General features: G+C 39.7%; 2 protein-coding genes across 5 annotated transcripts in view; one reads left to right on the top strand and one right to left on the bottom strand.

The window, feature by feature from the left end:
• The first annotated feature begins 2,618 nt into the window (after positions 1 to 2,618).
• On the top strand, positions 2,619 to 22,061 carry LOC105452533. The gene is made up of 8 exons (XM_011693724.1): positions 2,619 to 3,306; positions 14,642 to 14,724; positions 19,057 to 19,301; positions 19,594 to 19,787; positions 20,412 to 20,534; positions 20,618 to 20,832; positions 20,951 to 21,355; positions 21,435 to 22,061. The coding sequence occupies exons 2-8, from the start codon at positions 14,683 to 14,685 to the stop codon at positions 22,059 to 22,061; spliced, it is 1,851 nt and encodes a 616-aa protein (XP_011692026.1). The 5' UTR covers positions 2,619 to 3,306; positions 14,642 to 14,682.
• A 2,486-nt stretch (positions 22,062 to 24,547) lies between these two features.
• The window catches only part of LOC105452529, a 45,505-nt gene continuing 42,738 nt past the window's right edge, over positions 24,548 to 27,314 (bottom strand). For all 4 annotated transcript variants that reach the window (XM_011693714.1, XM_011693716.1, XM_011693713.1 and 1 more), the window contains one exon: positions 24,548 to 27,247. In XM_011693714.1, coding sequence (XP_011692016.1) covers positions 25,544 to 27,247 — 1,704 coding nt within the window. In that variant the 3' untranslated portion in view covers positions 24,548 to 25,543. The remainder of the gene's footprint in view (positions 27,248 to 27,314) is intronic.

The following is a 27,314-nucleotide window of genomic DNA, read 5'->3' as shown; positions in this document are numbered from 1 at the left end:
TCAAAGTTCAGAGGTACTCGCACGACCTCGGGGCAAAGGTAGGCAAGTAAAGTATCTATATGCACCTGAAATTCAACGAGAGCAAGCTCTCAGCAAACCTCATCACCGACTTCTTCATTGTCGAATACTTTACTATGGAGTCACGTTTAAATTACATGCACAGTACATCGACTTGGCGCAGATTTGCTACTATCGTTTAGCATTACAAATCAACGTCGGTAATTATAACTCAAGATATTCGTGACATCAAGAACATTGAGCTTGTTCTACTTTTAAACGTAAATAATTTGAAACAAGAAGAAGCGAGACATCGATTTTAAATTTAAATCATTTCTGTTCTAAATCACAGGAATGACATCGATCGTTCTTATTAAGCTACACCGCACAATTAACATACACTACGTCGCACAGCATTAGCTATAATTTTCTACATTTACTCTATAGACAAAATAGGTTGCTTTTTGATTAACCATGATCATTGGTATGCACCTGACAGTATTAAGAACATTCGCCGAGAGAACAAGACAATAGCTGGCGACCCTGTTTCGTGATATGCGAACGAAAATACGCATCACGTGTGCCCGGACGTGGTCTGTGGCTACCAGCCCGTCTGAATGATCAACGCTTCGGATCAATTGGATCTGTAGGTACCAATAGAATCATCGAGAAGAAGCCAAATGTGGATGAAAGAGCGCCAATGCTTTTTTTGCGTAAAGCCATTTCTTCCATTAATATTTAAAACAATAAATGGAAAGATAATATAAAATAGCTTCATGATTATTACAAACGTGAAAGAAGCGGAAATCTTCTCTTAGACGATTATATGTTTGCTCTATTGTATATGCATTCCACATCTTCTAAATATATCATTGTTACAATATTTTCCAAGCATTTTTATAAACTACAGAAAATCCGCGAAAAACATTATATCACATTAAACTAATTATGATTGAAATGTGCTCGAATTCTTTTTGAAACTCGGAGTTGCATGATCGTGTACGTTACATGAGAAACGTCCGGAGCATGTCGCCATAGAGCATTTTACTCTCAGAGACGACAGTAGCAGAGACTAGATAGCAAAGAGAGAAGTACTGCCTTTTAGGGCAGTTAAGTGCACAACGCTTCAACTTGTATTTTGTTTTCTCGTCGTTTCTCGATCCGTCTGTAGCCTCGTTGTCAGATCAGATCGAATCAACCATTGCATTCTGCCCTGCCTTTCGCACGACGCGAGACGAACGCGCTTATGTGGCCGATCCCGCGACCCCGATCCTTCTTAGAACGCGCGAACTGGCAAGGGACTTCACCACGAGTTTTTAGCGCCATCGTCAAAACGGAAAATATTTCTTTTTTTTACTTGTAAAGACTTTTATTACAAATAGCGAAAACAACGTTGTCCAAGCTAACTTACAATTAAATAATATTGTAATATGTGATTATATCTAATTATATGTAGTTGAAGTAAAAAGTAAGTACAGTCGAATAAAGAGAAGGACGAAAAAAACATGAAAAGGAAAGTAAGATATGAGAAAGATGAAACGATTATGATGAGGAGAGTGACAAGGGCATGGAAGATATAACAATTTGCTTGAAATTATTCAAATCCGGAGAAATCAATGATCAAAAAATGACAAACTATAAACGTCAATAATGGTTCCAAAACAATAAATTTTACCTGATTTTTATCTAATCTTTTCTATTTTGCAGATATACACTTGATGCGATCACGATAGGTTGAAATTACATAATAGCGGGAAGCAACATTAATTTGCGAAAAACATTTTGACGAACGTAATCTATGATGGATTGTTTACGTTAAATGATTATCGGGGATTATCGATTTGTGTCTGTGTGTACTACGTGTAATACGAGGTTTAAAGCTGAAAAGTGATGTAATGTGCTAGAGGAAGTAAAGTTTTCTCTGGGATTTAGGACGCAAGCTCACTAAGATTCATGAAGGATCATAAGGTAACAGGATCTATCCATCGTATCTCTGACGTGCACTCACGTGATCTTATATCACACATTTGCGAAGGCACGCCGAGTGACGCGGTGACGCAAAGCGTTCCCCGCGGAGAACGGGGCTGCGATTGATCGATTTTGAAGGGATCTGAAGAATGCCGACGAAAGGACAGTGGCGTCGATGGCAGTGGCGTCGATGGCGAGGTAGTTTTCAGTAAATGTGTCGAAGTTCGCGGAAGACGCGGAGCAATGTCGTTGCCCTCTTCTCCTCGGTCTGCTCGGCTGTCCAGCTCGGCTCGGCTGTCCGGCTCCACCGCCTCCATCGTCATCGTCATCGCTATCGCCGCTACCACCGCCGTCGCCGCGTCGCGTCGCCGCCACCGTTGCCCAGTTGTTCTTCTTTCTCTATCTTCACTTATCGCTTCCTTTCGTTCTCTCATGATATTCTCTGCCACCGCCGCCACTACCACCACCGTCGTTGCCGCCGCCGTCGCTGCTTCTGCCATCGTCGCTTCCTCCGCTACGGGTACGTACTATCCCTGTCCCCTCCGCGAGACCATCCTCTTATTCCCACTCCTTCTGTGGAGCACCTGTCGTGCCAGGGAGTTCGGCGCGTTAGGGGCGCTCGATGGAGGTAAGTGGATGGTAGGTTATCAGTCGGCGGAACATCTTCGTCGCGAACGGGAACGCGAGCTGCCCGGTGTGGTAACGGCGTGTAGAGAAGAAACAAGAATCAAGTGTGGAAATATATTATTAATGTCTATGCCAGCTATATCACAGCAAATCACTTCCGTTTAATCACGTGAAAAGACAAAGTAATTTAAACAAAAAGAGATTGCTAGTGCCTTCTAGCCATTTTAAGAAATTAAAAGTATTCCGTTAATAAAATAGTACTACGTACGGAGTCCCACACCATTCGGATATTTTCCGGCTGCGGAGACATCCGTGTATTTCCACGATAAGACACAGACACGTTCCGGTAAGTTGCAGTCGCACGATGACCGCGACCACGACCGCGCCAAGGTAAACGCTAGCAAGGAGGTCACGGCGCCGGTGAATTGTGTTAAGTGCGCCAAGCGACTTATCCAACGAGGTCCGCGAGAAATCTCGTCATTAGTAGTGTACACGACGGTGAACGCAGAACGACATACGTCCGGCGATATAGCATTTACACAATTGATTTCGCCACAAAAAAGATACAAAAAGAAATTACGTCTGCAGTCGTAATAAAGTTTCCGGAACAAGACGAAATAATAAGATAATAAGAAGACTGCCGGGATGCTGCACGAGGAGCTATTGAGCTCCAGCTAACACGTGGCGATTACGCGCACACTCCGCAGTTGCAAGGTGAGTCTTACTATTGCAAACTGTTACTACTATTTGGCCATTGCCATTGCAATGAATTCACCTTACTTTATGATATCTTTCTATGATGATATCACAATATTTGATACAAATTATTTTACATTGTGCTTATTATTATATTCCCTAAAATGAAACGTAAAATTTAAAAATGCATTGATAAAATGAGATAATGATACAAAATAATTAATCCCTGAAATAAATTTCATTACATCAGTATAATTATTAGATACAACGTTAGTCGTTAAATGACGCGTAATACACGTGTTTCTTATGATATACAAATACAGCTTTTTAATGACCGAACGTTAACCGAGAGCTTGATTTATAACATAAAAAATATTAAAACGTCTTCTATTTAAAAATTAATCGGGATCAGTGCTAATTTGTATCGAATGCAAGTAACTGAAATAATATTTCAAAGTATATTCCATTTGATGTAAAAGAGCTACGCCGAAGGAACGAATTACTTGCGATCCACACTTGCGTGATCTGCTTACTGATGTAAACGCGTGCGAATAGAATGACCGCGCCGAAACAACCGGGCGGATAAGGTTCTTGTATGAGGAAATTTGGAGGGGAGAGAATGTGGTCGGTCGACAGGCAAGGAGGCCTCACTAAATTTTCGTGCCGCTGGTCCGGACGCAATGTGCCTGAGATCCCCACGTGCTTTTAAACCGCCTCTCTGTCTCCCTCCCCCCCTCCTCTCTCTCTCTCTCATCTTACATCTTTCTCTTTGATCTCTCTCTCTTTTACTTCACCTCCTTATATTCGTTCATCTTTCGTTGGCCGCTTTTCTCCTCCTCGCTTCTTTCTCTTGCACATACGGATAAAGACTTCGTTCCATCGGATCATCGGCTTCACTCTCCTCTCTACGCTCCTTTCTTTTTCCCTTTCTCTCTCTCTCTCTCTCTCTCTCTCTCTCTCTCTCTCTCTCTTCACTGTCTCTACTCTCATCGGTCTTTATCCCTCTTCTACCTCTTCGGAGTTGAACTGATCAGCCAACCGCTCTTTGCGAAGCTCGAAGACGGCGAGGAGTTAGCGCGCGCATTCCGGTTAGCGGTCCGCCGAACGCATCGCCGTTACTGCTTCTTTAGCTACTGCCGTTGTTGCCCTCGTGTCTGTCGCCATCGTCTCATCATGAATGTCGGTCAATCCGTACTTTCTCGATATAAAAAAGGATAGATATCAATTTGATTGTATATATAGACCTATGCACCTTTTAAATCGATAATGAGATGAGATTAGATTAAAATGAGCAGTTAACTGACTATTCTGATTTATAACTGACGAAAAAATAAATTTCAGTTTTTACAAATATAACAAGACAGTGCTATATATTATTTCCTTCTATAATACATGAATTAACATATTTAAATCACTACTTACATCTTAAATTACTACTTCGATTACAAACAAATCAGAGGTCATCTATCGCGAAATGAATGGATTCGTATGATTTGTTTTGCGACGTGTTTTATAAACGCGTGTAACATCCTATTATACGAGTTTGCACTGCGGACACTACCGAGATATACAAAACACACGAGTACCTATATGTGAACCGGATTCGAATAAGCTCGCATGCATATACGCGTGCGTGAATGCGAATTTGTATTGTACGTGTACATCGGCCAAGACAGAATTTCTGTGAAACGCCACCGCTTTCATGTGCGTATGGCGTCATTCGAAATTGTGTTAGCTCTTTTGCATGCTACTCGCTATTCGCATTTTGGAACAATGTACGTCGTTCAGAAACAAATTAATAGCGGATTGCACGCGTAGAGCTGTTTTATCATTTTGAGAGGTCATGTAGTATATTTCATGCGACACATAATTTGACTTTATTCATACTTGCGAATATATATTTGTAAATTAAATGAAAGATTAGCCTATTATCAAAGAATAGAAGAATTAATATAACAATTTTTTGTTATAAACAACAGCATCAATGCTATGTAGGACAGGATTTTCATTTCTGGAATGAACTGCACTTATGCGCAACGCATACCAGCCTTGCCAAATTCACGGTTCGCACAACGAGCATTCTTTTCGAAATTTGCATCGAAATAAGTCGCCGAACGTCCATTTGCCCTCTCCACCCATCGTTGGCGAGCAAAAGGAGTACGCTAACGGTTTTTGAACAGGTGTCATCTCTTTTTTCCGCGCTTCATGAAATATTCACCAGGCATACGATTACGTTAGTACGGGCCGTACTAATCCATCCGTCGACGACGTCGGGACATTCAACCTCACCGCATACGTCTTGGAATCGCGCCCGACATAACTTTGCATTCGTTTGCCAATGTAATTCCTTGGCGAATTAACATTGCCGTGTCGCGACTTTGCTTATTTGTACGCCGAGACTTCGGTATGTACCGTGGGAATAACGATCGTTTATATTTCCTCGACCGACAGTTATATCAGTCATTTACGAATGCGTAATCATCGAAAAAATTATGGTGCAGCACACGCATTACAATTTTTTTTCCGTAAATACTCGTGAGATCAAAATCATGAGTCCCGAGGATAATTTTTATTGATAAATCAGATATTCAGCATGATGTTCGAGCTAGATATATCACATCACGGAAATATGACATATATATATGGTAAATAATTAAATACGAAATCCTAATTGACCCGTGTAATTGTAATTTTAATTGATTTTCTGTTGATGTGAAGACCCAGACTATCTCTCGCAGCCGCGATACATTATGAATTAAATATAATCGATAAATCATTCATCAGCATATTAAAGGAGAAAAAAGACAAAGAAAGATATACCTAAAAGTAATCATCAATAAAACAATAATAACAAATTTGGGAACGGTGTTATTACACCTAAATTACGCCAATTATTTTGTGATTATTCCGTGATGTTTGTTAAGAAAAAGATCATCTACAATGTTTTGTAGAGATGTTTCAGTATATACATACACAAAATAACTTTAGTTATAAAATTAGACTAATACTTAAACATTTAGCCAAACGTTCTCGTGTGTACGCGAATTCCCGCTCGACATCCAATTATTCGCATGCGTTATTTTACAAATGTGAAAGTACTATATAGGATTGCTGAATGAAGAACTGTTTTGCTATTCTGCCTATAATTTCAGTATATAAAGTCACTAAAAGGATGCGGTTAACAAACGTCATTTGAAAAAATAAATCATTTTCCTTTACATTTGCAGTAAGAAGCTTGTGGAAGTGCGTTTATCGCTGAGGTGTCGATAACTATACAGCGGGCAGCAACCACACAGTTCTTACCCTGTATTTATCCATAATCGCATCGCGTGTGCGCACGCGTGACGTGCCGCGTGCACGCATGTACACGCGTGTTCTCTACACGCGCTATTTCTCATCAAACAGACATTCCGCACGCGATAATTGTCTCCGGTCATTTCCGTCGCAACGACGATCATTGGGTCGCATTAACCGTTAATGTTAACATAACCGATCTCGATCGCGGTGAATGGATCGTAAAGTCAATTACGCGCGCGGTTACGACTCGTGGACCGAATCCCAGCTCCGCACGTCGCGCCGCGCCGCATTGGCAAGCTCGTTTCGCTCCCGCATCCTTTTCGATTTGCCGAGTAATAAATTCCCGAGCACACGCAACGCACAACGCGCACAACACACACAGCAGCGAGGAAGAAAGGGCTGCGATCAAACGGAATAATCCAAAGGTTATGCCGTGCTCGAGCGAAACGGTAAATTTCAACGAGTCTAGTGTCATTGGCCGATCAATACGCGGTTAATTATCGCGTTTATATTTCGTAATAACTTTAATTGTGTCGTGCATGCGAGCGCGATACGATCGATACGATATTTCTGTATTGTACCGTACGTGTGTAATTTTATGTGGAATGAACTGTAGATGAAGTATAACGGTACGAAGCATAATCGAATCATATAAGAAATGAATTAATGATGCAATCTACTCTTTCATCAAATCGATACTGTGATACTTTCCTTTCTATTCTATTTTAACGAGATGCGATGTATTAATATACGCAGGATACATTATCTACGAGATTAACGCACATATAAAATTGTTGCAACATCAGCGTATGATGACGTGCGCTTATTATAATTCTTATAATGTAGTTTATCCAGATGAATTGTACCCTCATTCTCCATTGTGTTCTATAATACAATCAGACTTGAAAAAGGAAAGTGATGATTTTACACACATGAGAATTAATACTTTGGAAGATATAAGATGCTGCAAACATTTCAAAGATAAATTGGAATCGTTACTTGCACAATTCTTAAAAGATGCAGCAGTAGTATATAAATCGTCGTATAGTATATGTATATAAATGTTTGTAACGTTAAATATCCGACGCTTCTGAACATTCTTGAAACATTCTGCAAGTTCCTGAAAAGTTTCTATGTACTACCATATAAATAGCCGGAATAAGATCATTTTTTAAAAATAATGTCAATATACTTGTATTAAATTCGTTTATATTTAACACAACTACTCTCAATATCTACTTATTCAACATATATATATATGATATACTGTTTGATGAATAGAAAAAAAAAGTTTGTTACACATAACAATTTTCGACAAAGAATGCTTGTCAACAAGAAAAATCACTTTCGCGATAATGTTATGTAGAAGTATTATGTAAATGTATTATGTATATTTAGTATATTAGGCCGGAAATTTGGCAGTCACACATTTATCGTATATTAATACTGGTCATTACCTCAGGCACTAAGCGGTACGTTTGTCGGTACGCAATGCACGATCGTGCTCCGGAGAATTTATAAAGCTTATCGGTATACGGCTGTCGAGTATTAAACGGCCAGAAGAAGAGGAGCCGAACCTGGTAACGCTATCTTGACCCGGTTCGCAGCGATGAATGTTTCGCCAAGTTCTTTTCGAACATGAATCTGCAATTAACACACACTCTTACACATTTCGCTTCGATCGTCATTCCACATCACGTTTAACAAATACGAAGATCGCAATCGATCCAAAATTATAGTCTCATAAGAGTACTCGATTTATCGCATTAAGTTTTTAATGTCGCGTATCAAACGAATTAGTGTATAAACGTTCATAATGGTGATCTTTTTTGTTTACAATTCGAGAACAACAGTGAAATGTCGTTTTATAGTCATACAGTGAGTCAAAGTCCGCTTCTCCCCCATTTCCGCTTTATTGTAGATTTTGACGCGATTACTACATTTCCAAGAATGATACAGCGCAGCGCTCATACAATGATGTAATTTCACCAGCGATGCCTTTGCGTTTGTGGATCGAGGATAATTCTAGATAAATTGCTGATGTCGTCTGTCCACAGTATGGAATCACAACCGCCACGCTGAGAGATCGACTGGAATTCTAAAACGGTCGACGTGAGACAGAGTCCTGTCGTCGCTCGAATACCATAAACGACGCGACGGTCGATTTGATATTGCAATGCACGTACGCGCAAAGACAAATCGTCGTATGCGCGTTCGCGCCAAGAAAGAAGAAGATACTGTTGATGATGCTGAAAAGAGAAAGAGAGAACTGGCGCGAAGCTGGTGCGTCAAGTTATAAATGCGCTCTGAGAACGATACCGTGAGAAATTAATGCAACGGAAATAAAAATAGTGCATTCAAAGAGAAATTTCAAACATTAATGCATTAACTATTAGCAGATGGACAATATCTAATGTAGCTATCGCTTTATATAATAAAAAATAATTTTCTCTCTCTTGTTCTAACTTACAATAAATACAATAAATGTGAAGATACTCATTAACTCTTATCCGCTTGAAAAATTAATAAGCAGCTAATGTTAATGTTATTGTGATGCGATACGATTGCAGAACGCGCGCAATCGTAAATGTAATTTGCTGTATTGATGCACGCTCTTGCGCGCGTGTGTAACCGTGCGGACAGTAGTTGAGGTCGACGTTGAAAGAAAGACGGTGAGACAACGTTGTCACATTAAAGCGTCCTGAAACGGTGCCGAGAGGGAATTATTAGCGTGGGATCTATCACACACCGGCCCGAGCGGGAAACACCGTTACCAAGACGCGTGTAATCCAGTCGGCCCGGTCGAAACATTCCAAGAATGTATTGTGTGAATCTACCTCCAGTCATCCATTTCTACTAACCATATGAATCGACAGGTGCTCAAGACACAATTTTTTTGAATTGGAACATTTGACTTTTAGAAAAACTTTTTCGAAAATTTTAAATTTTTTGTGCCTGCTATCCATTTTTTTTTCCCCCTTTTAAAAATTTCTCTTTCCGCAGAAATTGTTTCATAGATCTGTTCAAATTTAAAATCTATTTATTACACAATTATATTTACTGTATACTTACAGACTACTTGTTAATTAAAGCGAGCGCATACATAAGCATCGGAATTAAATGCAAGAAAACGATATCGAGGCGATGAAATCCGTGTACTTGTGCGTCATGCGCGCTTGTACGCGAGTCGGTTATGCACAGCTAATTAATGCTTTCCGCCGACATGCTCGAGGCGGGCAAATCAAAAACACGCCAAGTATTCATGGTACTCGTGTATCACGAAACAACTCCTTGCTCCGATTAACCCTTCCATCATCGGGACCACCCGTTTTGGCCTGCTCTTCCTATTAACGTGTCGGCCGCGTAACTTTTCGTGGAACATCGCGAGCGCTTTTTCTTTTTAAACTCGTTAATGGTAAAGAGGGCATGTCCAATATAACTGTAAAATGAAAATTTTATTAAGAAAGAATGGTAACGCAAATCGCAATGGTTGGCACATATGACAATCCAATTGGAAATCATTACAACCAGGAATGTAATGTACGACGGGCATATAGTAAGTGGTGTTATTAATAAAATCACGGAAGTAAGCTTGTAAAAATTACATTTGAGCAATACCATAAAAACTTTTATTGGAACTCTCGGAAAATTCTTGGTTGTGTATTCGAATATTACTCGAAAAATAAATATGAAATAGTAAACTTTTATGCATTACGAACGAAATCCAATAAAAAATCCAATGCCGTTAAAGTTCGTCTATACGTAATATGCGTAAATGTTGCCATGTTGATATGAGAACTAGTTATATGTAGTTAATATCGTGGAATGAAGGAAGAGTTTTTTGATTTGCATGATTTGCATGACCATCCATTCGTGGATTTCGATCAGCATTATATCAGGCATATAACCGCCAACAACTCTCACATGTTTGAAATTCTTTAATTTCTTCAAAATCAAAATTATAATCAAATGTTCATTAATAATATTTATTTTTTACCCATTTTGGATATTAAATTTTTTTGATCTCTTTATATCGTTTTATTTTCAAAATATAATGTTACAATGTTCTTAATTCTTAGTCTTTTATTATATAGCTTTTTAACAATGAAAATTTCAATAACTATGCTTCTCTCCTTTAATGTGAAGGAAATGTTTCTCCATTCATTCGGTTTCATGCTGCGTGGTATCGAACGACATTGCCGAGAACCATTTCGCGGATTCAACACAACAATCGCAGAATCATAATTCTTCGGTGGGGGCTACGTACGAGTCATTAAACAGTTGGCGCTAATTGTTTGATATTCGCTACAACATAAATCAAGATCGAAACATGTAGGCGTTAATCTATATGAACGTTGGTCAACCGTAATAATTACATATTCGCAACAATCGCAACAACTCGAACGTCACGAACGGATATTTGCGAATATTATCGGCGCTTAAACATTGTCCATGATCCATGTTGTGCCACTTAAACGAGCAACATACTAGTTAACTTGATTTTAATTAAAGTCGTAATACATGCCTTCATGTGGATTTAACGACCGGCTGTCTCTGCTTCCTTCTTTTAATTCATCTCCCACAGCCAGCGGGATTACAATTGACATCGTGACACTGCACGCTCGTTTTGAATTATGAGACTCGGAGCGAACGTCCTCTTTCAAGCTACAGTGCCAACGGGATTTCTCTTGGGATAGGTTCAGACAGAATTTTTCTTAAAAATGTGTAATCTTTCTCTATGTCACATATATGTGCACATAAAGTCATTATCCAATTTACCATTAATTTGTTAATTACAGTAAATTTAAATTTAACTTTATTTCTCTTTGATTTTATTGAAAATCTCTACAAGTCTAAATATATGTTTACATCTACTTGTGCGGGAAAAACAAGTAGACTTTTTTTGCCACCACTCCATCTGCATAAAATCATCTTTTCCGTCTCTAGAGTTATACCACGCGGCAAAATGATGATTATGCCAGTTAAAAAATCGTTTATCCATTCTCGATAGAATGACTGAAAAAAAAAAAAGAATTAAGTACGAAGATTCACTGATGATGCGATCATATCATTTGACCGGAATATCTCACCTGTCAAAAAATTGCTGTATAATTTGTTACTGAGGTGGTCACACACAGGTGCGAGATGTTACTTGCAAGAATAGAAAATTCGATCACATCTTCATATCGATCGGCACCGCGCCGTTCGCCCACTAATCAAGCAGTCTGAGACGATCGCTGTCAACATTGGAACTGGGAGCTTGGTGCGGCGATGCATTTAATCCGGCAAAAACGATCGGCGGAGTTAACGAGCCGCGAACAGCCTTGAAATCGGTATTGGGTTTGCTCATGCTATCCCTGTCTTGTCACTATAATCATCATATATCGTTCATGTTTCCATTACAACCTTGAAATTCAGTATGAGATGCCGAAATAAATCTTTTTTAAAACACGATTAAAACATTTTTTATTAGCACAATGTCTTATACAAAATTTATAAAAATTAATAAATAATAATTGCAAATACAGCTATCTATGAATAAAGAATAATAAAAGTGCCACTACCTTAATAAGAAATTAATATTAATACTGTGTCATAAATTTGTATTTAAGTATTTAATAATTCAAAATTTAATAATCAAGTTATTCTTCTTTTTTTTTTGCTGAAAAAAATAAATTAACACAAATGAATGTTGCGTATTACTAATAAACTAGCCAATAATCTTTAGCCTTTATTCTGTTTTGATTAGACGATACGCAAACCGATTATAATTATTATCACATTAAATGATAATACTAGTCACAGCTTTATCGCATTATTAGAATCTTGAAACCGAGATAATATTTCTCTTATATGTAGGTTGATTCATTAGTGACTTTCAGTTGTTTACGGAAATGAGATGCGAAAGCCGCGGTCACTAACAAGTAGAACAAAAAATGAAATATGATTTGTTTGCATACTTTGTTATGTTTCTTCGTTTTCTATATAAAATAAAAAGAGATATCGTATACAACAGCATATCATCCAAAATCGTGAATCAGCTGCGAAAACTATTGTCTTAAAAATAAATTATACAATAAATTTTTGAAACAATAATCTCATTATGTTGTTAAAAATGACCAAAGAAACTGGAATTTTAACATAATTAAATTCTGATAGCGGCGATTATCAGCTGTGTAAACACGTGAACAGCGTGTAAAGCAAGGAATTGGTATGCTACTGTCACTCTATGCGTGACGTTGATATTTCCCATTCATAACTACGGTTATCTCTGTGTCCATTGCAATCGCGACCGCGATTACATTGCTACACGCAGCAATATTCTCGATAGCGAAACGCATTCACGATTTCACGTCGCATATCGCATCGGTTATTCGCGGGTCAATTACATAGACTACAGTGTGTTTTTGTGACGTACCGTTATAATGGTTAGCATCCCCTGATGTGACAGCATTATTCCAATAACCATAAAAATCACTATAAAAAAATTCAATTAAATAAACTATATCTATTTCATCAAGTATTATTATAGCTAATTCGTTTGGATGCACTCATTGTCAGTGCACATTAAAACCGTTGTACACAAATCAACGTAAAGATGTGTATTTAATATAAATATATAGAAACGATTAAATCGCGAAATTCTCAAGAGTACTTTATTGTATTATTTAGTAAAATATATATGCTGAACATTTTGTTATTCGAGATATTTTACTTTTACATTGAAATTAAAACAATGTATAACGGCATTAATGTGCACTGAGTGCGTACTAGTGCGATCAATCGAATTCGCTATTAGAGATTTCATAAATATATAGCGGCAAATTTTTTCTCTCTTTCTGTGTTACATTGATACTAAAATCAAGTTTATCATCACACAATTTTCTCAAAGATCTACGATTCATAATCTATTGCATTCGAAATTGTTTTGAAAAATATTCATATTTTTTCTACCTATTATTTGTCAGAAGAAAATGAATATAACGTCTGCCAAGAACATTAGGGTTTCTGATTTTCTCTACAAAATGTTAAAAAAAATAAAGATTGAAGATTTGCTTACATAAATTTCTAAACGGTAGGTATACTCAAGAAATTACGGCAGAAATTACGTCGGTGTTAACTCTCGTTAGCGTAATAGCGTCGCCACAGTTGTTATAGTCATATTCAAGATTACAGGTTGTAAACGTTAATGAGACAAAAATGCATGTAATAATGTATCGTTCGGCTTTTTACTTTTACATGATATCTTATCCGCGTCGTTAATTATTACTGTAATCAGCGTAAATCTATATGTTCCGCATATCATACAAATGAGTGCACGCATAAATCATATTGCGCGACACAATGTTAGATATCTATTATATCCGTCATCTTTAGATCGATTATAGTCGTTAAAAATTAAACTATTTTTACAAATATGTAAATTAATAATTACAAATATGTAAATTAATACTTTAAAAATTAATATCGATTTTTATGTTATATTATTATACATATATTGTCGCAGTGAAATTTGAAATTAATTTAATAACAAAATAAAGTAATAACAAAATAAAAATATACCATGCATAACAAATCCGAGGAAGTTTAATGTCTATACCATTTCAGTTGACATTTACATACATTTTCGGCGCACAAACACATTTTCGTTCCAAGTCTGTAAACGAAAATGCTTTACATTCTCATATAGGAACTATAGGTAGATGACCTGCATTATATTGATTGATCTATTTTTTTACAAGAGATTATTTTCTTGCAGTTTCGCGCCGTGCGGCGTTATCCTAATTTTCACAAACGCTCACATATTTGAAACTCCATAATCATGATTTCTCCCAGCAAATCAATTTTGCGCTCGAGACCTCCTTGGGATTCGAAGCGCAACCTGGCAGACGGTGCCCGGTTAATTTGCTCGCTAGACCATGGTCAAGTCGGATAAATTAAAATAGATCCGGTTTCAAGTGTAGCATCGTGCGCCGCGCCGGCCGCGGCGTAACAACTCGCGCACAACGGTGAAATTAATGCAGACTAAAACGAGGCAGTGCGTTTGTCTTTACAGGGCAGGACGGTGTTTCGTCGTGAGAGGCTGGGACCTCCAGGATGCCAGGGGTGTGGAAGTTGCTACATACGCTGATCTATATGGTGAGTGTACAACGGCGATTTGCAAATTGGACAAACGCCAAAGAGTATAAGAATCGCATATTTGCAAACATTGATACGACAGCTTCCAACTTTTTCATTTTGAGTTAGTGCCAAGCTAACGTTCTATTTTCTGTAGAATCAAGTATAGGTAATCTATCATCTAAAGTTATTCCACTTTTCAAGCTTTTCACGCGTCAAAGATTAATGTAACGTTCAACACGCTTTGATAAAAAATATCTACATATCTGCAATACCAACCTTTGACCTAATTCCCATTGCTCATTATACTCGTATAGATAGAAGCGACGCTAAATAATTACGAAGCAACGTTTTTCAAGTATCGGCTTGTTCGTCCTCAATATTAGAAAGGTTTATTAGCGCGAAGTTATCGACGTCAAAAGATGAAACATCAGATTCGCTGTCTTAATAACGCGCAAGCGAGCAGCAAACGAGCAGAGCGCTAAGAGGGACAGGAGCACAAACAGCGGTGTATCGACTAGCGGCAGCGGGGTCGGCATGACGTTACATACGAGACTCACACGAGACTCGTGACTTGCGTTTCGTCCCGCGTGTCTTCTAGCGGTTTTCTTTTGTCGGTCAATTAGGCCCTAGAGCCTTGCGCGCTGTTGATCGGCCGCGCGTCGACCACCGCGAGCCGCCGCGGCCGCGCCGCGCCGATTGCGCTGATTCCGTAATTTCAAGTGTGTTTGGCCGCGCCGCGCCACGCCGTAGATCCTATAATTAATGAATAACGGTGTCTCACGCACGGGCCAAGCCCGGAGACTCGTTCGCGTAATAGTCATTTGACCGCCTAATAACCGGGATACCGTTTTAGTAAGGACCGAAGACACGAGCCGCGCGCAGCATCGCGCAGAAAATAAAGAGGCTCTTCGTTTTCGCGGTGGCGACACTCTGACCGTTCGCGGGAATTCGCGTTTCCATTTAGATGACAATGCGATGACGCGGCGGGAGCTGCCGCGCCGCGCCGCGCCGTGACAGCTTGCAAGCGGATATTCATGCCTACTCTAGGTACCGTTACCGCGTCTTGAAGCCCCCTCTCCACCCGGTCCCATTCCCCTCATTCCTTCTCACGTTATTCAGAACTCCACGTGAAACACCTATCGTGTAGACGGTACCGCGGTGCGGCGAAACATCTATCTCCATGGCCTTGCAAAATAGGTGCGCGCGCGTCTCGCCTATATAAAATGTCGAATTATATATATCAGACTGCTAGAATGTCTTATGATGTAGACCGAAGCAGAGGTGAGATTAGAATCAGGGATACTATCGCGATCTTGCAATTTAAGAAAGAGCCGTAAAATCGAATGTTAATCCGTATAAGCTTGCGAAGTAGAAACCGTTGTAGTAGCCAATACCGGCGAACCACATTGTATACAACTGCAGCGCTCCGTGGTCCACGATCTTTATCGCCAAGTTATCGAAGATAAGCCAGTAGCTTAGCGCGGAGATTCCACCACTGATTACAATTTACATTACCGTAATACGAATCCTCAAAGGATTGAGGAAGGTCAGTAAAATCGGCCATAAGACTCTCCATTCTCGTCGACCCCGATCCTCCGTCTTATGACGCTGCCGTCGGCACACGCGAGCACGCGGCCACCGAGGCAGCTATTTCCGCTGTCACGAGTACAATTGACTATCCGCAGACAGGCATTAGTATTCGAACGCCACCGGTGCGCGGTGCCGCGATGGGAAACTCACCTACCAATGTGCCTCACGTTCGAATACCTCGGAATACCGATGCGCACGAGGTCATAACCAAGTCCCGGGAAGTCGTAAACCGCATCTTTTACCTCTGCCCACGGCGCGCCGCGGCGGTGCCCACGTGGTGTAATATATAAATTTAATATTATTTGTCATTTTTTACGCGTCTAAAAGAGCGAGAAGTTGCCAGCAACGACCTAACAAAGATTTCGTTCTTTTTAAAAACAGTCGTAAATTTAATTATTGACGATAGAGACGATATCATAAATATATATATATATATATATATAAAGATGCCAGTCTCTATACCATGGCAGATAGCAAGTAGAGATAATCGCGGGGGTAGTTTTGAGTCAATGGTCGCGCGAGATGCCATGCTGCGCGCCGCGCGCCGCGCGCCGCAACGCAACGCAACGCAACGCACTCGGTAAAAAGGGTACGCACCGTGCGTACCTGCGTCCGCCAGGTGCGTAATCATTTCTAATGAAACGTTGTCATTTAACAGTGCGATTGTAAGAGCGTAGAAACGTGTTTTCACTTGCGCGAAAAACGGCGACCGTTAATGCAGCGGTAAAGACGCTTCTCCCGTTACGGCGATGCCGCGCTCACTCGTTCACATAGCGTCTAGGATTTTCTAAGGCTACAAGCTAAAAGCGCATGTGTATAGCATCCCTTAATTTCCAGAAAACGTTTGGAACAGAAATTACGCTGGTACACGATTATTTATTATCGTAATAGCAGTAGATTCACGGTATATCGAGCATATCATTTTTAAATGGACGATAAAGCTGTAATATTGCATAATTAAGTTTTCGTTTATTCGCATGTAAAAATAAAGAAATTGTGTAGACTATCTCAATGCAGTCTTGTAACACAAGTATTGAGGAACAAAATCTAGATCAGATTTAATAGACCAGACACATTGATCTACTTTTCAAGTTTTATTATAATGGTAACTACAAATAGATATCTCAACAAAGCGCACAAAATCCGAAAGATACACATTCATGCAGATTATTATTATAAATAGGTACACAGATTTATTATTGTAATAATTCTCGATAATAAAAGATTGCAATTCAACGCAGTTAATAATTCACCACTTTGCTGCACTCCCTTTATATATAAATTCTATATAAATAATTCTAAAATCTTTATAAATTATAAAAAGAGTTAAAATGCATAAATAATATCCATTTTCCAATATATTACGTCACTTTTTGCTTCTTTTTTTATCGTTTATTCTTAAATATAGTAACTTTATTTCAAAAGTGAAAATAAAATATATTTCCAGAGCGTTTCTGATATGGCAATATGTAGCCAATAGAATCGTGTTATTAATTGAATTTAAAAATCGATAATAATATCGTGTTATTAAAGTAATAAAATAACAAAGGTGATAATAAATTTAATTATCGTAATCTCTCGAGTGGCTCAATTTATTAAATATTGTCGTGAAAATCAGTCATCAAGTACTGTAACCAAAATAGCATTGTTGCTGATACTTTTGTAATTTCGCTGTATATATGAATAAAATAATGGCACTTGCAGGTGCCTGCGTTCAATAAGTACGGGAAGTAAGTGAAAACACAAGATAAAAGCCGTATGTATGTCATGATTAATTTGAGATAGACGTGCCGCTCTTGTCGCTTGGCTCGTGTCTCGTGATTACCTCGTATACCGGCATTAATGGCGAGGCAAGAAATATACGCAGAATTGTCAGTTCCGATTGAGCATGAGAGGTATTTATGACTAAATCGTATGGATTATCTTGGGTCTAATGGACGGGCGGAGCGAAAATACGCGGATACTTAAGTTTTCATTACAATCCTTTCATTACAATAAGAAACCCTTTAAATTCACTACGTGCAAAAAAGAACTCGTTGAGAGTAATGGACTTGATTTATAGCTGATAATTTTCAATATGGACGTATTAGAGACGAATGTTTCAATTAAACTGAATTTCTCTCTTATCTCTTGAAATTATTTTGTATAATAATACTTTGCCAAGATAATTAATCTACTTTTTGACAATTTATTATAAGAATTTCTTTTAATTACAAATATTGCATGTGAATTAGACGATTAGAGCAAAGCATCGAATATTTATTAAGCTAAATCTATTAATTAAAAATTAAATAAAAATATTTACATAAATTTATGTAAAAATATTTAATCACAGTAAGCACAGTATTTTACATAACACCTTATCCATCTGTTTATAACGATGGTGCAACGATAAATGCACAATGTCTTGATCAAATTTGTCAAATACATCAAACAATCTTAACGTAAGATACTTTTCGATTAAATCATTGTCAATGATCTTCTTGCGAATTCTACTCCGTACAGTAATTTTCTCATGCCGCGGGGAAAATAGAATTGACATCCGATTCTTATTGTTTATGTGTGTAACTTCGAAGCCGCTATATATTTACGTGCATCGTATAACATACATATCGAACAATGAGTAGGAAACGAAGGAATGGTAGAAATAGAGAATAAGAGAGAAAGAGGAAGAGGGGACAGGGACGACGCGCGGGCGGAGAGAAGAAAGGTCATACACGGGTTCAACGAAGAAGCGTACAATATTCTTTAAATGCGCAGATGGTTGGCTTGAGGAGCGTCAGTAGCAACAGCGACATTTGGCCGCTGGAGAGGCCAGAGGGCATGCCGGCCATTCAATCTTTGGAGGTGATGTGCGGAAAAGATCATATGGACGTCCATCTCTCGTTCTCGCAACCCTTTGAAGGTATCGTCTCGTCCAAAGGCCAACACGCGGACCCACGTTGCATCTATGTCCCACCGTCCACCGGACAGACGTTCTTTTCCTTCCGGATAGCTTACGCGAGGTAAGTGCGTGAGAGCGAAGCAGAAATACTATAGTTGTATATGTACTTGTATTTACATGGATAATTAACGAATATAACTTTATCGTCAACAAAATCTCATTTATTTTTACTTTCACATTTTATTCGTAGAACTTACGACATGACAATATTACAAAAAATTTTGTAAAGTTATTCCTGTTTCACCAATTTTGTACAAATTTATTGTAATATACATATTATTAAGAATTGTCGAAAATTGCATTGCATTTTATTTTATATATAGGTATATCTTTTTTTTTTCATTTTACTCCAGATGCGGTACAAAACCGGACATGCATGGGCAATTTTATGAGAATACCGTGGTGGTTCAGTACGATAAAGACTTACTCGAGGTTTGGGATGAGGCTAAACGACTGCGATGCGAGTGGTTCAACGATTATGAGAAAACCGCGTCGAAACCACCGATGGTTATCGCGGACCTCGACGTGATACAGTTGGATTTTAGAGGTGCAAACACCTTACGATTATGCTCTCATTAAATGCGCCATTTCTTAATGGAGATAAATCATCGGCATACAGCCTCCGAGCTCTCATGACTATTTCATATTATCGAAACGGCCGCGAGACATCCGCGTGCACGCGGAAATTCTCCTTCGATTGCCATCTGTTGCTGTAAACAATCTTAAACAGCAGGCAGAATCATGTGCTCTCTAAGACTTTTAAGTTTTTCTGAAATATTGCGGTTAAATATCCAAGTAAATGTGCATCGTTCCACGATGGTCATTTTCTATTAAAGCGGCACATATATGAATACTTGCAGGCTTTTGAACGTGCGTTACGAGGGATAGATAGCGGTACATTTAATGCGCGCAAACATATCACGAGGTACACGTTGCAACTCGTGCATCCGTTTGCGGTTAGCCGCAGGTGAAACCGCAGTGACATCGGTTAATTTTAGTTTATATAACATATACATATAAAGCGAGAGCGTGGCACGCGCGGAAATACATATACACGGTATTATCCAAAGAGAAGAATAATTATGTTATACCTATATCGCTAAATAAAGCAAAAAAATGCGCTTTTTTCTGTTGGAAAAAAAATTACGTATAAATCCATTGCTGCTCACAGGTGACAACGTGGACTGCTGGATGGAAATTCAGCACGGCAAGGGTCCATGGGCGCCACCCGTGTCCGGTATCGTGCCGCTCGGCTCTACTCTTACTCTGGTCGTCGCCATAAACGATTATCGAGGTAACGAGTTTTCTAGATACACGAAACTTCCCGAGCGATCGGACAGGCACTAACGTAATTTTCTGTTATTTAACCGAGCACAGGTGAGTTCGACATGCGGGTCAAGTCGTGCGTGGCTTCAGACGGCGGCGGTCACACGATACAGCTCAGCGACGAGTTTGGCTGCGTGCTAAGACCGAAGATGATCAGCCGGTTCTTGAAAGCGCGCGGCTCGGATGATCGCGCGACCGTCATCACGTACGCCTTCTTCCACGCGTTCAAATTCCCGGATGCGTTAAGCGTTCATATCAAATGCAAGGTAATAATTACATGATTTCCAGACCTGCAAACTCAATTATTTGTTTACTCAATCTCTGTCTGTCTGTCGTTTATCTTCCGGATTTCATTTGACAAATCTGAAAATATTTGTATAAAAGGTGGAAATATGCCGGCACGGTTGTCTGGATCATTGTCAACTGAGTGGCTCGATAGCTCATTATATTCAAGAAAGAAAGGATCACATACGGCCACAGTATATAGATAGTACGGCAGCTTCTGTTCTTTCCAATGACGATAGACCAGACAGCGCGGACAGAGACAACGAAGACGCGGGTGGCAATGTGGAGCAGGCAGATGGTTCTCTGTACGACGATGTCATTCAGAATGGCGATGAAATGACGTCGATCGGCGGACATTTCTTAGACGTTGAAAAGTCGATTCCGAAAGCGCAGGCACAGACGAGTAACCGATTACCGCCGGCTGTGATCGAAACGCAAACGCAAGACGACAGCAAGATGATCCAGCCGGATGATCACGATGTCGATTTATCAAAACCATTTATGGTAAATATTAAAATCCTTTAATCGCACGTAAATCCCCCTTTAAATCGATCGTAAACACAACGTCGCTGTTCTCTTTCAGGAAAGAGAACCGTCGCGAGTGAATAGGTATGAGAGCGAGCAGGACCAATTCCCGCATGGACCACGGAATCTGGAGGAGGACGGCGCGGGTGCGGGCGCGGGCGTGGGCGCGGTACCAGTGACGCCGCTCTCTGCCGGCGTCACCCGTCGAAAACGCTCGGTGACGGTGACGGACAGGAAAGCGCGTAGCGCCGACGTCGGCGTCAGCGGTATTTACGAGGTCATCTCCGAGGCGGATCTGGCTTTTAGTCCAGACACGCACGCCGAGGCGGTGACAGTTTTTCAGGGCAGGATACGCGAGGAGGTCGTTTACGGGATCTGTCTGCCAATGCCAGGTTTCAGCGCGCTTTTCATCGTCGTCGCGCTCTCGGCGATCGTTTCCGCCCTCGTTGCAGGCGCGATGCTGCATCGGCTACAAGCGCAGCGGGACGTCGCCGCCCGCGCCGGCAGCAGGGAGAACAATCAAACCGGAGTACACGCCAACAACAACGGCTGGCTGCCTTACGGTCTGCTCCGCGTGCGCTGCACGGCGCGACCCACTCATCATTCCGACGAGCTGCAGCAACAGAAGCAGCCGAACGCAATAGCTTCACAGGTTGCTGCAGATTCATCGGTTGAGCGAGGCTGACGACACCTTATGGCCCGTATCGGCCTTAAGACGCGTGGACTAGCTGCGTCTGAGGAGAGACAATGTGCAATAATATGCTGTACAAAGTATCGTAAGTGCATCGCTGAGCTACGTGCGATTATATATGTATGTCGAGAGGACAGGCATTTCGTAGAAAGGCAAGCAGAGAAAACAGAGCTAGAGGAAACTGTGAACACTATTATTTGGCACTATTGTTCGAGTATCCTCCTGCGAATCGCGCGACGACACTGAATTCTCGCGAATCGCAGTCGTCGAGGACTCTATCTCTGGTAGGTATTTGCGTTACTCTGATTTTAGCAAAGCTACTCTATAACGTCTTGCGTAACGTCAATATTATCTCAATTTCGTAATACCATGTTTTTTCATCAGTTGTTATATCGCGCGTCTTGTTTTCAATAATCAATTAAACACTAATAAATTTCACATTGTTATGAATATTTCTTCTGTTATGAATATTGTATGAAAATGTATATGCGATTTTTAATAATTATCGTTAAAGAATTTATGTTGGAAAATATTTTATTTTATGGAAAATATAGACAACACAGATTATGATATGTAGATTATGAGAAGTTACAAAACAGATATGCTGTACGAAAGCATTTATCAAAAATATTTAAAAGTTGAAATAAACCTGCAACATTATAAATGGTGCTTTTTGCGAGAATTTTGCGAGAAACGTCTTGATTAATAATAAAACCTGAAAAAAATAATATTGGAAATATTCATAATTATTATTTTAGTAGTATATTTCTAAGATTAATGTATCTTTTGTCATACGAATAGTAAAAATGATACACAGTTATGATTGCTTTGGTGCGTCGAATTATTTTGTCGAGATTTCGATGCATTCAGAATTTTGTCGACAAATACACCAAGGGTTACGAAGCGCCGCCGTCTATAATCTAAATAATAATAATTTTATTTAGATTGTTAACAGGTATCGTTATACTGTTTATGAGTCTTTAGGATACTGATTGTGAGTCGTGTTCGGTTCCACGACATTCTCGTCATGTGTAGAGATCGTTAATGATTTGCTCTAAGGAGGCTAAAAATAATATTTATCTCGGATATGGCAAATGTGTATGAAATATGTTAACAGTCTTTTTTGGGGAAAGCTGACACGAAGAAAATAAATATTCAATTTCCGTCATATCCATTTCTTCATCTTCTAAAGCTTCCACAACCTGTGGGTTTGTGCGCAAGACTTGGAGGAGGGTTTACAGTTTTTCCTTTATTCCACGTACAGATAGACTGTTGCAAATCATATATATTAAGTTGCTATCATAAATATGATTCTTGTTACAATTGAATTTCTTATACCTGATATACGTAAGTAAACGCACTAGAAATGTCCATACCGAAATGTCTCACGCAAAGATCTTATCCAAAGATATTTACGATATGGACGTATTTTGAACCGTATTTATAACATGTGAATCCCTTTTTTTTCCGTTCGGAGAAACGAACTTGTCTGAACAGATTTTTAATAATGGACGATAAAGTTTCATTTTCTTACTCGTCCAAAGAACATACGAGTTGCCACACAAATACATAATATTTAAAATTAGATCTTAAGTTATTCGTACATGTATACTCGTGTAAAAATTTATCATACGCTTAGATTGAGTAACTTTAATTGAAGCGTAGCATGTGTACGATCAGCACTGAGAACTAGATAAAACGTGGCTTCGCCTGACAGCGAATGAAAAGCATTCGAGCAAAAGTAAGGCGACATAATACGACTATTTAGTTAAAAGATTATGTTTTTATGTAATATATATAAATATAAATAAATAATAACAGTAATAAAAATATATTTGCAATACCTTAAATATAGGATTAATCCCCAATTATAATTTATTATGTACACGGAGCTACATCAACTGCCTTTATTGATTAATAAAGTAACTAAATAGAGATTTATAAGAGATTAATTAAATGGCCGACGGAAATGCGCAATGCTGTTCTAAGACATCTTGTGTATTACTATATATCTTATACACTAGATAAATCACGCTGCAAATATAAGCTAATGACTGCACACACGATTCCGATATTTAACTTATTGAATTGCTTAATTTTTTTTGCTTAACTTTTCACATTTTTTTTTCTTAGAAATACTGCATTGATCATAACAACAATAGCGCGACAAATGATAAAGGCTTAATGTCACAACTGACTTTATCATTCATACCTATTTGTTTAACATTCATTCAGCATACATGAAACAAAGCAAACCTCATCTCATAACCAGACTTTGTAATTTATTATTTGCTGTTTTACATAACATCAGTATAATATTTTGGCACTTTAGATTTTTGCTTAAAAAAAGCTATCAAGGTAAACTTTAAAATACATTTAAATACTTCTACATATACGCGTATATAATTGAAAATTTCTCATTTTGGTGTAATGCATTTGTTTGTCAATATCTTCTCTTACAATACAATAAAATGATATACTTTTACATTTTGTAATTTTATTTTATTTGTTTACCTCATATATAGAATTCTATATTAGGATTCTACCTATCTTTAGAAAATTTAGGTAGGTAGATAATAAATATAAATAATAATAATATTATTAACAATAACATTATTAACATTGCTTAAATGCTATATTGTAGACTAATTCCGCAAAATTTCCGCTTTATTATCATCTAGTCGCATTCTAGTCGCATGTTGAGCATCGTTATTGTTGAGAATCCCAAATACCAAAAGAAGGAAAAATAGAGGAAGAGACTAAATACAAGTACGTAGATTGATAAATAATAAACGCAGAAACAGGTTTGATTATCTTTGACTAAATTTTCGGCGGTATTGCCTATGTTGTTGCCTATAAAGGCCTGAGCTTAAGTTTCATTATGACGAAGCACAACTCTGAACTCACCGTAATAATATGCAGTGAACGAAATGACACGAGTACTGCATTTTATTGTAAAATAATGCTACTGGCGTTACCACGTTGGGAAAACGTAGTTTTACACAGAGTCGTGCTTACGACACTCGATAGCCTCTACGAAACCTGAAGATTCGCAATTTCGAAGACCAGTTTACATAAAATTCCCCTTCTGGTCTCCTTGTAAAAAATATTCCGCTATATACGTACACGACCCGCTCAAAATTCTGGATATACATATATAAATATACATACAAAAAAATACTGTCATTTAATGGCCAAAGGTATTTGAAATAGTACAGGCGCGATTTCCACTCGTTTGCCGTTAATTTTTTTGTCTTGGCAAAGTATATTCGCCAAAATTAATTTCTTTTTCTCTGCACGCGATCGCATTCGTTCTACGGAAGTACTGACCTCCAACGACGTTTCAACGTGGGCATATCGCAGAAAACCACGTAAACCGGTTTCGAAGAAGAGGAGACCATGAAATTGGACGGTCTCTCTTCCAGCATCGAGATATCGGAATCACCGAAACTCGGGATGATTCATGACAGATATTTCTATGAATAGAAGCACATTCGCGAAGATTTTTTCGCCGCGCCATTCTGTTCAATATTAGAAAACACCGTGGATTTCTTGGTCCTTGCCGAGAAGGGCCTGAGACGCATAAAGAGATAAGCGGACAACGCACATGAGAAAAGTAGAACGGCAAGTAGTACGATAAGAGTAATCGCAAATCCAGGAGTGGTCATGCAGATCATGGTCGAGCTGCCCGTGTTTTCATTACGTTGCGGAAATATCATCGTTGGTCCATTCAACTCGCCGTTGTTGCTCTCGTCGATAGAAAAGGTCAGGTCACCGGTTGAGACAACTCGGATAATTCGATTCACACCTACAGCCTTTTGCGGGTTGTGCACGATCTCTCGGGATTTCCTTCTCCTTTCGTCTCGGGGTCGTCCAGCCGCAGCTTGTAAATAGGCCTCCAATGGCAGCGGGATCGGAGGCGGAAGACCATAGCCGACGTCAGGATGCCCATTCGTCGGGGAATGAAGATGGTGATTCTCCAGAAGACCTTGACTCTCTAAAAGTGACGACGATTCCGAACACTGCTCCGGACATTGGTATCGGCATATCTGTATGGTACACTGGAAGTGAACCTCCATGGAGTCTGGAAATTTGAACGCCTGGAAATGAGCGTACGACAACACCGACGCCGATGCGCCGAAATTCTTAATTTTTGTGAATCTAGACATCAATTTCGGCCGTGTAATGCAGCCCCGTTGGTCCACCAGTTGTATTGGCGCGCGTTTGCCGTCGTGGGCCATACAATTTCTCACGAGCATGTCGAACTTGGAGTCGTCATCCTTGATCGCGAGCACCATCGTCATAGTCTGACCGATCTTGACCAGACCCGAAACCTCAGACGCCCATGGTCCCTTACCAACCTGTATCTGCATCCAGCATCCGACGTTATCACCGGCGAAATCCGCGCGGACCACGTCCAGCATGTCCACGGGAAACGGACGAAAAGTGACCGATTTCTCATACAGATCGTGCCAAGTGCAGCGCAGCTTGCGCGCTTGATCCCAGACTTCTTGCACTTGAGGATCATATTGCACCACTATGATGTTTTCAAAGAACGTCCCGGATCCAGAATCGGCGCCGTAGCCGTACAATCCATTCTCCGTATTGCCGGCCGTCCCGCACGCGTGTATGCTGATATCGAAATTGACGGACGTGCGACCAAGTCCCGCAGGCAGGTGTACGCAATTAATGTTGCTGTAGTGGCCTTTACTGAAGACTATGCCGTAGAATGGCTTGTCGAAACCCAGGTAAACCTTCATTAGATTCTTTTCGCATTTCACGTCTAGCGACACGATCTTTGGCATGTCAGGCGTCGGTGCTGGCCAAGGTTCGACGCCTATCGCGGTGCTGGCCGCGCCACCGCCAGTGGTATAGATCTTATCCATAGCTTCCGATTGTGCTTTAGAAGGCGGCAATGGCGGTGGTGGACCATGATAGGCGACGTTGTGATGCGGACGCGGCAAGCTTAATGCTCCTCGAGCCGGCGGCAGCAGAGGATGACCTCGATGGCCACCCGATTTATAATGGTTTCCTCCCGCATCCTTATCCGCTATGGAATCCAATGCTAATTGATCGGAATTAATTAATTCATTTTCCTGGTGATTCAGTGCCGAATTCTCGTTTCGATTATCTTCTCCCGGAATCGCCTCCACAACCTCGACTTCTTCGGCTCGAGCCAGCTGTAAGAACACCAGTAATTGCGCGTGTAACGAATGTCGATAGGATTCTTGTGTGTATCTTGGATTT

This window comes from Wasmannia auropunctata, unplaced genomic scaffold, assembly GCF_000956235.1.
Source record: "Wasmannia auropunctata unplaced genomic scaffold, wasmannia.A_1.0 LD336030.1, whole genome shotgun sequence".
Classification (NCBI taxonomy): domain Eukaryota; kingdom Metazoa; phylum Arthropoda; class Insecta; order Hymenoptera; family Formicidae; genus Wasmannia; species Wasmannia auropunctata.
Note: the sequence above shows the minus strand (reverse complement) of the source record. Positions and strands in the feature narration are given on the sequence as shown.

What these genes read in the sequence shown, in the direction of transcription:
- LOC105452533 (XM_011693724.1), top strand. Translation starts at nt 14,683, where the DNA reads ATGCCAGGGGTGTGGAAGTTGCTACATACGCTGATCTATATG. An exon ending in CGCCATAAACGATTATCGAG is followed by an intron (nt 20,535 to 20,617) that starts GTAACGAGTTTT and finishes AACCGAGCACAG; the next exon opens with GTGAGTTCGACATGCGGGTC. An exon ending in GCGTTCATATCAAATGCAAG is followed by an intron (nt 20,833 to 20,950) that starts GTAATAATTACA and finishes TTTGTATAAAAG; the next exon opens with GTGGAAATATGCCGGCACGG.